Genomic DNA, 13,665 nt, shown 5'->3' with positions numbered 1-13,665 from the left:
AGGAAAGATGACTGCTATTAATATGCTGTTCCTGTCATTATTAAACATATGTAACAATTGCTAAGTATTAGCTCACCCCTTTTGAACAGACCTCGGCAGATCTATGAAGATGTACGGTCTTGTAGTGATGCTAGACAGACAAACAGATGACTTCGTAAGTCTTAATGATGATCATATTAGAATTCCTAAAATTATATCAGTAATTATTAAGCTCTTTTAGAGTGAGACTGCTATTAGGTCCTTTTCTGTTAGTCAAAACTGCAAAGAGAACTCTGTCAGTTTCCCATGTGTCACCAGATAATTGGACTTAGTAACCAGACTTTCTTCAACACAGAGCACATTACAAGATGTTGTAAAACAATTAACCAAAGGTCATAAAAGTGGAACTAATGGTTATTATAGGAGCTAGTACTGAAGATAAAATATTGACTGGGTTTATATATACAAAACTTCACTAATAACTTAGTTATGACTTTAAAGTTACAGTGAACCTATGAAGCTGTGACAGGTCATGGATGTTTAGCCAGATAACTACTCCTAATGGATATGCATGTAAACATTCTCTGTTGTAAACATCTACTTCAATTTATGATTTGATTTTGTGTGTGAACTTTTGATGAACGTTTTAACACGTGATCATGTATTCTGAAAGATGTTTAAGTGCTGAGGACAAAGAGAACAATAAGAACTGAGGTAAGGAGAACTGAACTGACAGAGGAACTGAGCTGAGGAAACATTTTTAGACAAAACACCTTTTAGATAGAACTTAACTCAAGAAGAACATCGAAATATAGGTACAGTATTGAGAGAAAAGGCATTGAGAATAAGAGCATTATTTTAATATCAGAGCAAGAGGAGAGCTCAAGACTAGAAGAAGAATGCAGAGTGAAATAACTTAGAAACTATAGGTAACATAAAAAACAAAGAGAGCCATGTGCAGAATTCAGAGGGAAAGAGGAAAAAAGAAGAAGTTGCAGAGAGCAGAAGGAACAGGCAGGCTTTTCCTTACCATGGGACAGAACAGGTCCTTTCCTAATAATAAGGCAGGCTGAGTCTTATTAAAAAGAACGAAACCTTTTTCTTTCAAACTTGGGTGTAATTCCTTTAACATTAAAAGGGTAGAAGTTTTTTCTTTCTCTATGCAATAAAGTTGGAGCTAATTTTTCATCAAGAATGAGTGCGTTCTTTTTGCACAACTGCTTGGTCTTTTTCTCCATATGCATATGTTACTAAGGATGTGTTTCTTTACGTATGTAGTTGTGAGAATGTATGCATGTGTGTGTTTAAGTATATAATTGTGAGAATGTATGCAAGCTGGACCCAACTATTTTGCCTGAAAATGCATAAATACCCATGTATGAATGTATATATGCACTTATGTTTATGCATATTTACTTACATAACTGTTTTTCCTTCTGCAAGTGTTATTCTTTTCTCCTGGTTCAATAGAAGTTTATTGCTCCAAACTTACCCCAGCCCAACAAGCAAGAGGCATCTGGTGAAAAAAGAAAAGGCCCTAGAAATTAATCCTTTACTTAACCAATCTCCTGCTATTTGAGGATGAGGTGCTATGTGCTTAAGACTGCAGTTTCTGATCTCAGAGTAATGCATAAGGCAACAGTAGCATAGCAATTTAGACTTAGGTAAGTAAACATTTTGGTATTTTACAGCAACCCTAAATATCTCATAAAATAAAGAGTTACCACCAATATCTCATAAGACAAAGTCTTACCTTTGGCTTACCTTGTTCCTACTACACTGTCTCAAAAAGAACTGCCAAGAAATAAGATCCTGCCTGAGCTGGCCTCCAGCATAAAGTCTACAGAACTCAGATGTCAAAGGGAAAATCTTCAATAGAAGATCACTTTTATTGAGCCCTAAACAGACTATTTAGATTTCCCATAGGGGAGAAACAATGACAAATGGGCAAGTGACCCATGAATCTTAGAACAGGTAAAATACAGTGCAATGAGTATACAAATTAGATAGCCATGCCATATGATGAGTACAGTCAATAAAGCATTGTGATAAACACTGGCAAAGTAGGACAGGATCCTGTAGACACTAACTATTCACAGAGACACAGAAGAACATCGTCTGAATCATGACCTCTTAACTTTACATCACATAGTGATGCCCACCTACAGCTCTACCCAACAAATACAAGTTAGGCTCATAGCTGCCCATTAGGTTCATTAGAAGCTGAAATTGTAACATGGGTCCAAACTACTGCATTTTCCCGTATATGACTCTGTATGGTGCTCTAAACTATCAACAATTTTGGTATCTCTGTGTCCTGTCATTGTAGCAAGCAATGGGAACTCTATCCATTATAAGGTTTAAGCAGGAAGAAATATAGTGGCTTCTTTGAAATACTTCATGTAGAAACTTGTATACTTTTCTAATTTTATATGAAAAACATTTAATAACAATTTGTATGATATAAACATATCAATATACTTGATAAGTTAAAATCTTTCATTGACTACCCCTGTGACAGCTCTCTTGAGAGTATCTTTGGAGAGAATAGTAATTTACTGTTCTTTTGATTTGAAATGTAGGTATCCATTCTATCAGGGTCATATTTAGAAGAGAAGTGAGCCAGACATGCCATGTTCTAGGCACTGAATGGAAGAAAGATACTTGAGAAAGTTACCACTGTGGGTATTGTGCCTCAGATAGATTCTGCACCAGGAAAAAGAAACTCAGTGAATGCCACTAAGAAAATGGCATGATGAGCAAAATACAGCAGATACAGTACATTCAACCAGTAAGGTTTTAGACACTTGAATCAACAAATGACACATTTAAAATAACTATATTTGCTATCGCTTAAGAAAAACAAAATGACAAGGCAGGCACATATCCCTGTTGTCCCTGTTGTTGAGAGATGGAAACATGAGAATGAGAAGTTCAAGGCTAGCTTGGCTGACATGAATCCCTATCTCAAAACAACAACAACAAATAAAAGTTTAAAATATTTTTCAAAGATATAAAGGACAACTCAGAATATAACTATAAATACTAATTTAAGACAAACACAGAGGTATTTGGGAGAAAATCAGTATTTATTGTTTCTAAAACCACAAACCTGAGGAAGGAAAAATGTGTGATATGAAAAGCAGAGCATTAAGGGAACAAAAGGAGATGAGAAATGAAAGATAAGAGACAAGAGAAAAGAAAACATGGATTAACCAAAATAAAAGATCTATGAAAAAGCCTTTTGGAAATTCTAGTTAGTAAGGTCATAGCTGACAACACAAAACAGAGTCCATGTTCCTTTGATACATTGGATTTTTTGTATGTTTGCTGTATGTTTTCTCTATTTTTGCTTTGTTTTGTTGTTTACTCAATTGATTTTCACATTTTGTGTTATTTGGGTACATCAAGAGAGAGAAAGAACATGAAATTTGGTGGGTAGTAAAGTTGGGGAGGTTCTAGGAAGATCTGGGGTTGGAAAACATGATAACAATATGTTTTATGAAAAAATTATAACTAGAACATCAAAGTAGAGCTGGTTGTGGGGTTGGTGCCTGGCTTTTATCCTTGAACTCAGGGTTGGTGGCAGGCATATTTCTGAAATTGATATCAACACTCTGCAGAAAGTAAGTTCCAACACACTCAGGACTATACAGTATTCAAAATCTAAAAGTAATCTTGCGAAGGCGGGGATAGAGGCCTGACCTCCAGTAATTGAAGGGGACCTTGTAATGGCTCCAGACACACTGTCGTTGTCCAGTGAGGCATGAGGGCCAGACCAGTCCCGATGTCTTTTTCCTGGAGAGGAGATACTTTTGACATCAACCACTTTGCAGTCAGGCTTGTCCCTCAGGGAACCCAGAGAGATATTTTTAACTTTTATTTATATTCCCTTGCATTGATTAGCCTCACAGCCTAAGCAAGAATTCAGGTTGTCAGTCAGAGGGGATTCTGGGTGGCCCCTCTTTGCTTGGCCTAGGGGCAGAAGTCCTCTCTTTTAGGTTAGGTGGAGATGGGTTTTGGGAACACCCTGTATACAGTAAAAACCTCATCTTGAGTCTCGTGGTCCTCCATAGCTAACTTATGATAATGTATCTGAATAGGATTTGCTACCAAATTATTTATCTGTTATTTCACAGAGTTAGTCAGCCTATTTGAGGCCTAGGGACTAGCATAAATAAGCAAAAAGAACCCAAGTAATGGTCCCAAGATGGGAAGAAGTAGGGTTGACAACCTTGGAGAGGCTGAAAACTAATTCTTGTGAATTTCCCACAGCCCTTCTATACTTAGAGAAGGGAGGAGATGTTAGGGGGAGCCCTGATTACACACTGAAGTCCTAAAATCAGCCATAGGCCTAAAATCAGCAATAGGCCTGTCATACATGTTTACTAACACCAAGTCTTGGGTCTCTGTGGAAAAACATTGAAACAGATGGCTATAAGCTATTGTAAACAGGCAGCTTTTGTGGAAATTTACCAGCCCGAGTAGACCTTGTGAATAGGTAGCCTTGGCAGACAATACCAACTTAGATAAGGACAAGTGAGTCATAGGCAGAGTCATAGTGACCTGTCCCCTGAACCTTCACCCAGCTGATACTCGGTTCTGAAAGTTATCTGTATTCCCCCTGAACACTCACACTCCAGTGTCATTCTCTTCCCCACATCCTGCCTTTCTATGTTTATAACTGCTGTGTGAATGAATTACGATTTGAGAATAAATAAATAAATTATTAAAAAAAACAAAATCTAAAAGTAAAATATATAAAAATATAAAATCCAAATATGACTGTTAAGAAAAATTTTAAAAAAGAAACATGAGTTATTAAACGAAAATCAAAGTGCAAGGCAAGGTCCACAGAGGTCTCCAACATAGCACAGGCTATTGCCTCTAAAATTGCTTATTCTGCATAACTACATGGTAATACCCTATTACTGAAGACACAACACATTGTAACGCCAGGACATAGAGATTGAATCTCAAATCAATGAGGAATCATTTGTCCTTGTACTGGCTTTCAAATGGTCACTAGGTACAATGAAGTCTGCTAGAAGGAGAAAAGGTATTAAGGACTTTATTGCTGCCATGCCTAGCTACACACATACTAAGGAAGATATGCCCAGTGGTACCATTGCTAGAGGATAACTGATTTCTTACTGGATTTGAAACATTTACCACATGAGGGGTGATATGTTTAAATTCTAATCAAATCAACAGCCCATGACTGGAGAGATCATGGACTCTAAGGCAGAATCTTCTATAATCATTCTGTTACAGTGTCCGGCAAAAAAATTGCCCTATTAATAAATTATGCTTATTACCTAGACATAGTTAGGGTTTCATTACTAAGACTACTCCATGATCAAGTACCTCTTATGTAGGACCACATTTAATTGGGACTTCCTTACAGGTTCAGAGGTTTAGTCCCTTATCCAGGCAGGAGCAGGGAAGCATCCAGGCAGATGGGGCCCTAGAAAACTAGCCGAAAGTAATACATCTTGATCCATAGGAAGACAGGAGAACATTGACCTCCAAATGGCTAGGAAAAGGGACTCAAAGTCTTCCACGACAGAATCATATTTTCTTGTCCAGTTAATTGGTGTTCTACAGGCTCTTAGATGTTTACAGGTATCTCTTCTTTAGGTTGGGAAATTTTTTTGTAGGATTTTGTTGAAAATATTTTTCTGGGCTTTGGAGCTGGGACCCTTAACCTTCGGGTATTCTATTATTCTTAGGTTAATACTTTCCATGGTATTCCAGATTTTCTAGTTTTCTTTCAGGAAGTTTTAGAATTAACTTTTTCTTTAACTGATGTATCACTTTCATCTATTGTATTTTCTACACCTTATATTCCTTCCTCCATTTCCTGTACATTTTTGATGATGCCTGTATCTGTTTTTTCTTATTCTCATCCCTCAGTTTTCTATCTGCAGGATTCCCTAATTTATATTTTCATTATTGCTTCTATTTCTGTCTCTCGTTTTTATTGGATATTTTATTTATTTACATTTCAGATGCCACCCTTTTTAACCATTTCCCCACTCTAGAAAACCCCCATATCATCCCACTTCTCCTTTTTTCATTTATAGCATTTTAATTACATGCAAGTATTAAGGTCAGTTCTAGGTTGAGGAACTTTCAATACAATTGATGGAAATAGTCAAGGAACAAGCAAGCCAACAAACACAAATAGTCAAAGTACAAGCAAGGCCTTAAACAAAAATTCCATGATCACTGTTTCTAAGGGTTTATCAGGATGACCAAAATATCTGAGCCAAATTCCCTGACCTAGCTCAAACTCATTTTCATGTCTGAAGCCTACATTCTTGTTCTAGCTTAAAAGTTAGATTCCTGACTGAAATCACTTCCTTGTTCTAGACTAATGCCAGATTCCTGCCAAGCAGCCCATTTTCTTGTCCTTGGTTCATGTCAGGTTTTTGCCAAGCAGCTTCTATCTCTCTTTATTGCTTCTGTTCCATCTAGAAAAATATTTCTCTTGAGGCAGGCTTCTAATGGTTTTCCTTGGGTTGTATGGTTCTAGACCTAGATATCTGTAGAGTTCAGGATCTGCAGATCTCTTCAGCAGCCACAGAACTGACTAAGGTGGACAGAAAGATGGGTGGAGAATGGAGGTCTTCCTGGTATAGCAGGGTGTCTAGGGCAGCTCAGCTTGCTTCAGAGGACTGAGCAATCAGAGAACATGGGTATATGAATAGTGAAATTCTGGCTCTAGATTGTGCTTTTAATTAAAATGATTTAATCTACTCATAATGAAATATGCATGCTGTTTATTACGGTTCTTTATTTAGTTCTATGGAAGTTTAAGCAAACAGAAAAGATTTCCCCAGGCTTTGGGGCAAAGCCTGTCCATGCACCAGAGATGAACTGTCTTGTCTCCACCAGGAAAGAAGATGTCCTCTGCTCTGTCAAGTTAGATTCCAGAGAACATTCCCCAAATCTTCCAGATTGTCTCTCTGTTTGCACAGCAGACTAAGTCCTATGATCAAAACATTTGTTTGTATGGAGTCATGAATTATTACAGGAATCAAATGAGAACCAGAATATTTCATTTTTTACCTTTAATACTCATTGGAGCATCAATCAGGGAATTTATTCAATCGTTTCCCACAAATACAGCTGTATAAATTATCACAGTTAATATTCTCTAGTCTTGTTTTAGATAAGAACATGCATCGTCCATCATTTAGTTTGAACTTCTTTATGTTCAAGTCACTGACAAACAAAAACAACAATGGGAAATCGATGATTTTTAACATTCCCTGAAATAAGATGATTTAAAAAATTCTGTTCACCAAAGTAAACAAAATATGTAAACATTAATCATACAGTCATCAATAAATACATTCTTTACTCTAGGCCTATTAAAAATTAATGAAATCATTGTCACAACAAAATCCTCATCTTTTTTCATACTAGAAAATTGTGGACAGCAGGGAAAATGGATTTTCAAAATTTTCAAGGAATTATTTTATGCAGAACATGCTCTCCCACTTATATCTTGTCGATAAAAATTCTGGATAAAAGTAAAAACAGATGTGTCTGACTCAAGACACAGTCTCATATGCCTGTGTTTCATGGAGAAATGGAAGATTTGAAATACAATCATAGATGAAGGCACATAACTAATGTTTTGGATTGTTCTCTCCTTTTTCCTACACCACATCCTAGCTAATGGGCCTTCACAGAAATATGATAATCTACAGGATTGTGTATTACAGGCTATAAATACTCTTCTTTAGAAAAGAAATTTAAGTGAGACAAAATAAAATAAATAATCAAATTAGAACACAAAACAAATTAGCAGATAGATTGAAACAGAAGGATTGTGAGTTCTTGGCCAGCCTGGGCTATGTAACAAAAACAGAAATCAAAATAATTAAGATCTTCTTAATTATAGTATAAACCAGCACAAATCAGACTTCTACTCAGGCTAAGATATTAGCAAGGGTTGGATCAAACCTCAGGTTTTCAGAGAAACACTGCACCCAGTTTTATCTCCAATAGGGGAATATGACTAAAGAATGCATTCATAATAAAGATCCTCAATATTAAACCGATACAGGCCTAATGGGATACAATAGTAGTACAAGGATTTGGGAAGTGAAGGTCTGAGGATTCAAAGTTCAAGGCTAAAAATACACAGGGAATTTGAGGCTAGTCTCAGATAATGAGACTCTGTCAAAGAAAGAAAGTGATTGAAATCCACCATAACTATATGGGACTGAGACTTCAAAGGAATCAGTCTTTATCAAAATATGTCACTGTCTTTGATCTTAGGGTTTAAGATGAGAAGAAATGGAATATTCATATTTAACATATTTAGGAATGTAAAGGAAACAAGGAAGATAAATTAAACCAAGAGGTTTTTTTTTTTAATATGGAACAGTTAGGAATGGATATGCATATTAGTCAGCCAAAAGACATTCTCATAGTTACAGTAAAAACATCATGTGTACATTTTAAAGGTGGCCAAAAGGTAGAAAGAACCCAGCAGACAGTTGTTAACAAAAGATAATTACTAAAATAAAAATAAAATGCACATGAATTGATGCAGCAACTTTTATAATTATCAAAAATTCATACTGTCAAAATTTAAAAACATATATGGTCATATGTGAATGAAGAAATATTTTGAAATATTTGTCCAATGCAAAAGTGCTTTGTAAGAAGAGTGAAACAAGAAAATTGATTTGATTGAGGAAGGATGTTTTGTGTCTTATTGGGTTTTTACAGTTTTCTTGCTTGATTTTCTCAGGTAAGAAAAAAATCTCGAGTTACTTAAAAAATCATAGTGACAACAATAATTGAGAAGGATGCAGGAAAATACAGAACCAATGACAAATCTGTACATAGTACATGACAGTCTGCACTAGGCCATACTCATTTACAGTACAAGAGAATTCATGTCTGTTCATGGCCAGGTGTGGAACAAGGTACATAAAAGAACTTTAAAGGGTAACAAAGGTGCTGTTTAAGTTTAACGGTTTCTATTGCTATGATAAATCATAGTCAATGTACCTTGGATTTATTTTGCTTAAACTTCCACATCACCATCAATACGTGAAGGAAGACAGGACAGGAGCCAATCTGGACAGGAGCTAGAAAGCACAATCTGACACAGATGTCAAGAAGGAGGGCAGCTTACTGTCTTCCTCCCAAAAAATTGCTCAACCTACATTTTTACCATATTCAACACCATCCCAGGGGTGATACTGACAATAAGCTGGGCTTTCTCACATCAGTCACTAATTAAGTAAATGCTCCATAGGTGTCCTTACAGTCATATTTTATTAAGGTACTTTCCCAAATTAAGATTCTATCCTCCCAGATAACTGTAGCTTCTGTCAGTTGACATAAAACTAGTTTGTACAATGATGTTTGAAATGGTGTATTTTTTTGTTAAGAGACATTTATCTCACAACGTAGAGTAGGTACATATTTTTATAAACAGAAAACTTGGTTTTTAAAAATGTAACTGCCAAACAAATAAATAAACAGTGAGTCAAATTATTTCAGAATTAAAGGACAAGACAAGTGAATGTACTGCATGATTCTGAACATTATCCAGAAAACTGAAAATTATGAATATGTGTTATGGATTAAAACATATTACCAGATGCATACTTAGATTTTTGAGCTTTATCATTTTAATGTGATGATATAAAGGAAATTGTTCAACCATAGAAAATATTTATGGACAACATAGTATGTCACATTAGCATTATCATTATTATGCTTCATGAGACAGAGTCTCAATCTGTAGCACAGAATAGCTTCAACCATATGATTAAGCTATCACAAGAACAGGCTGGATGAGTAGTGGAGAATAAGAGACAGGAGCAAATAAAGGATGGGTTATCCAAAACTAAAAATGTATAAATAGCCTTATAGAAACCCACTAGTTAGTAAATTTATAGTTGACCAACACAAAACACACTCCATATTTTCTTTGTGGTTTGGAGTCTTTTCGTATGTGTGGTTTTGCTTGTGTGTTTGTTTGCTTGTCTGATTGAGAAAAGATGTTTTGTGTCTTTTTGGGTTTTTATAGTTTTCTTGCTTGATTGATTTATTTTCCCATTTTGGTTGTCATTGTTTTGTGGAGAAAGAAATGACATGGCATTAGTATGTAGGAAAGTATGAAACAACAAGTATTCATATGGGAGGGAACTTGATCAAAATATATTTTTGAAAATCCATTAATTAAAACATAAAAATTTAAATTTAGAAAGGAGTTATAATTACAGAAGATATGAGTTTTTAACAGAAAACCAAACTGCAAGGCAAGGGATAAACTGATAAGGGAGATGACAGAGTTCTCTCACATTGCACAAGATAGTGCTCCTGCCCTTGCTTTAACTACATGGTAAGGATCTATTGCTGAAGATGCTCGATACTTTGACACCAACACATAGAGACAACACAATCTCAGCCAACATGAAAATATCTTCCCCTGGGTTGTTTTTCAAAGACTTAGTAGGTGTTTTGCAGGTTAAAGGGTAGAAAAGTCCTATCTTGCACTGGAGCCTGCAGGCTACAATGCTGACCTGCTGGGTGGGATATGTTATAGGATAAATAAATGTTTTTTTTATTGGAAGTGGGGTGTTTAGCACAGGAGACAATCATGTTTGGTGTTGTATTCCAATTCAAAAGCTCAAGATTGGTAAAGTCACAGGCTCTATGTTGGAACTTGCTACAATTGCTCTGCTATGTAGTCAGTGGTTAAAATGCATTCTTAACATTCAGAGTTATAGCCTAGGCCGATGGTGCTCTCAACCTTCATCAGAACCTTCTTTATTCAGTGAGCCATAGTCCTTGCAGAGAGGTAGAACTGGTCAAAGAGCTTACAAGAAGTGTTTATGTGCTGAGACCTTAAAGAGAATCCACATTAACCTCTTCCCCTTCATTCCACGAGCAAGACTCATGGAATAGCAGGGAAGAAAGAGAACATAGAAAGAATGTAAGAACCAGAGAAGGGGAAAAGCTCTGTGAAGTATAGCCTTTTAGAACAGATGAAATTTCTGAAACAATTATTTCTTATTAAGAAATCACTATGTTAGGTAAAAGCTGCTAGAAAATGGAGATTCAATTCTATATTGAGGGTGTGGCCACTGCTGGGTTTTCTTGTTCCAGTTGTTGGTGTAAAACTATACACACACGAAGAGTTAGTTACAAAGACATGAATTAGTGGGGCACATGTTATATATTTAGTGGGGCTACAGGATAGTAATCAAGAAAAGTATGTATTATTAATAAATATAATCATTGAACAGTTTTCCATCAGACTATGAATAAACAAAAAGTTGAGATTTATACAACAAAACACCTTCAAATGGGTGGTAGGCTTTCATATATATGTGTATATAAACATGCCCTTATATTTATAAATAACCAATGATTTTATAAGCTAAAAATAGTAAAAATGTCACGAGTGTCTGAGAGACTCACACTCATTGTATCTGTCATGATAATTCAGTCACTTCACACCATCACAAGTTGTTGAATTCCTAGTGCCCTTCACATCTTAGAGGACACAATCCTGAGATGTATGCAGTATAAAACCACTTTTGGTCAGTACCTCAACCAGATATCTTCCTTCTGTAACACTTGCTCAGACACTGCCTTATTCACTTGTCCTTACCCATGATCTCCATAGAAAATGAGGAAAGCCATGTGAACTAAGAGAAAAACCTTTGCACACAATCATCCCAATTCACACACCAGTGTTAGAGTAGGAAGGGTTCAAAAACTCACAGTTTAGATGGGCCTTTGTCAATCCATGCCCATTCCGCTTTCTCATTATCATATAACAATCCAATCCAGTAACTGTCAGGAGTAACCTGGGGCTGAAGGAACTTCTGTAAAGGAAACAACACACCTTATAATGAAATTTTTGTCTGTTTGATGAGAAAACAATCAAGAATAGTTCCCAGCATTCCTGTGTTGTTCTCTGCTGTCCTGTCCTCCCACCAGTCAATCCCACTATGTTCATTTTCTAAAGGACTTCTTATTAGTAGAACATTTAAATCAAAACTATGTCAGTTCAATAAGTTATCTAAAATAAAAACTTCAGGTGTCCTGATATGTTTGGAATCATGATATGACGTGTGACTGTGGGTCTTACACCAAGTCTCACTTTGTAACCAAGGCTGTCTTTGAACTCACAATCTTCCTACTGACATCAGGAATTTTTTAGAGTTTGAATTTTCTGTGACTAATGTACCAATTTCTTCTATTAAATCTTCTATGCCTGAGCTAAATAGAAAATTCTCAATATAGGAATCTTGAAAGGCCAAGAAGCACATAAATGAATGTTCAATGTCTTTAGCCATCAGGGAAATGCAAACCAGAACAACTCTGAGATCACACCTTACACCAATAGAAATGGCTAAGATTAAAAATTCAAGTGATACCACGTGCTGGCAAGGATGTGGAGCAAGAGGAACATTCCTCCATTGGTAGTGGGAGTTGAAAATTGTTCAAGAACTTTGGAAATGAATTTGGAGATTTCTAAGAATACTAGCAATAGCTCTACCTAAAGAATCAGCTATGCCATTTCTGGGAATATACCAAAATATGCTCTACCATCCCACAAAGAAGTGTGGTACATCTACACAATGGAATACTATACAGCTGTCAAAAAACAACGATATCATGAATTTTGGAGACAAATTGATAGAACTTGAGAATATTATCCTGAGTGAGGTATACAAGACCCAAAAGAACATTCATGGTATGTATTCACTTATAAGTGGACATTAGTCATAAAATACAAGATGCTCATGCTACACTCCACAGACTTATGGAGGAGGCTGGACAGGAAGAAGGACACAAGCATGGATGCTTGCATTCCACTTGGAAGGGAGAATGGAATGGTCATGGAAGGCATAAGAGGAGAGGAAACTCAGTGGGAAAGGAGATCAGGAGTGGAGTGGAGTTTTAGATTCAGGTATAGTGGGGAAATGGTTTGATGGCCATGAAAATAAATAGAAATCTGCAACTGATGGGGAGGTTGATAGGAGACATCTGCTGGAAGATGTGGAGGCTAGTGATAGAGGAGGCACACAGCAATCAATAGGAATGCTCTTGGCTGTGTCACTATGTAGCCTGGGGAGACTGACTCCTGTGGCAAAGAAAGAACCCCAGGGGAGCAATAGCAACATCAACAAACCCACAAAACTTTTGACCCCAAACTCATCTTGTCTGTAAGAAATTCAGGGATTGGTACTGGAGCAAAGACTGAGGGAACAGCCAACCAATAACAAGTTCAAATTGAAACTCATCCCATGGAAAAGCATCAATCCCTATCCCTATTTGTTGGGAGCCGCCACGAGAGCTGACAAAGTCCGCCATCGCTAGGTGGCGCTGTCGCCCGTAATTCTTCCTAGTACCAAGTAAACTGCGCATGTGCCATGGTAAGCCCGCCAAAACTAAGCCCATCCCACGGCGTTTGGCGCGCTACGAGTAAGCAGCCAATCAGGGGGTGAATACCCCGCTCTGGGGTATATAGGCAGTGCTTTCCCACGCCTTCTTCGTCTTCTTCCACCATCTTGGTTTTGGGGAAATAAACGTGTTCATACGGAAGGATTCTGGCGTGTGTGTGATGTGTGTGTGTGCGCGCGTGTGTGTATGTTTTTTGCCGGCGAGACCACTTCACGCGCGCCCCGCACA

General features: G+C 36.8%; 1 protein-coding gene across 2 annotated transcripts in view; it reads right to left on the bottom strand.

Annotated features, from left to right (window-relative positions):
• Positions 1 to 1,399: 1,399 nt before the first annotated feature.
• Positions 1,400 to 13,665, bottom strand: part of LOC114632447 (killer cell lectin-like receptor 7) — a 19,314-nt gene continuing 7,048 nt past the window's right edge. The window contains exons 5-7 of one of the 2 annotated variants that reach the window (XM_028780949.1): positions 11,749 to 11,852; positions 7,054 to 7,209; positions 1,400 to 1,495 (exon numbers count right to left, since the gene is read on the bottom strand). In XM_028780949.1, coding sequence (XP_028636782.1) covers positions 7,074 to 7,209; positions 11,749 to 11,852 — 240 coding nt within the window. In that variant the 3' untranslated portion in view covers positions 1,400 to 1,495; positions 7,054 to 7,073. Of the gene's footprint in view, positions 1,496 to 6,878; positions 6,974 to 7,053; positions 7,210 to 11,748; positions 11,853 to 13,665 lie in introns of those variants that run through there. The other variant, XM_028780948.1, reaches the window with a different exon arrangement.

This window comes from Grammomys surdaster, unplaced genomic scaffold (genome assembly GCF_004785775.1).
Source record: "Grammomys surdaster isolate TR1022 unplaced genomic scaffold, NIH_TR_1.0 373, whole genome shotgun sequence".
NCBI lineage: Eukaryota > Metazoa > Chordata > Mammalia > Rodentia > Muridae > Grammomys > Grammomys surdaster.
Note: the sequence above shows the minus strand (reverse complement) of the source record. Positions and strands in the feature narration are given on the sequence as shown.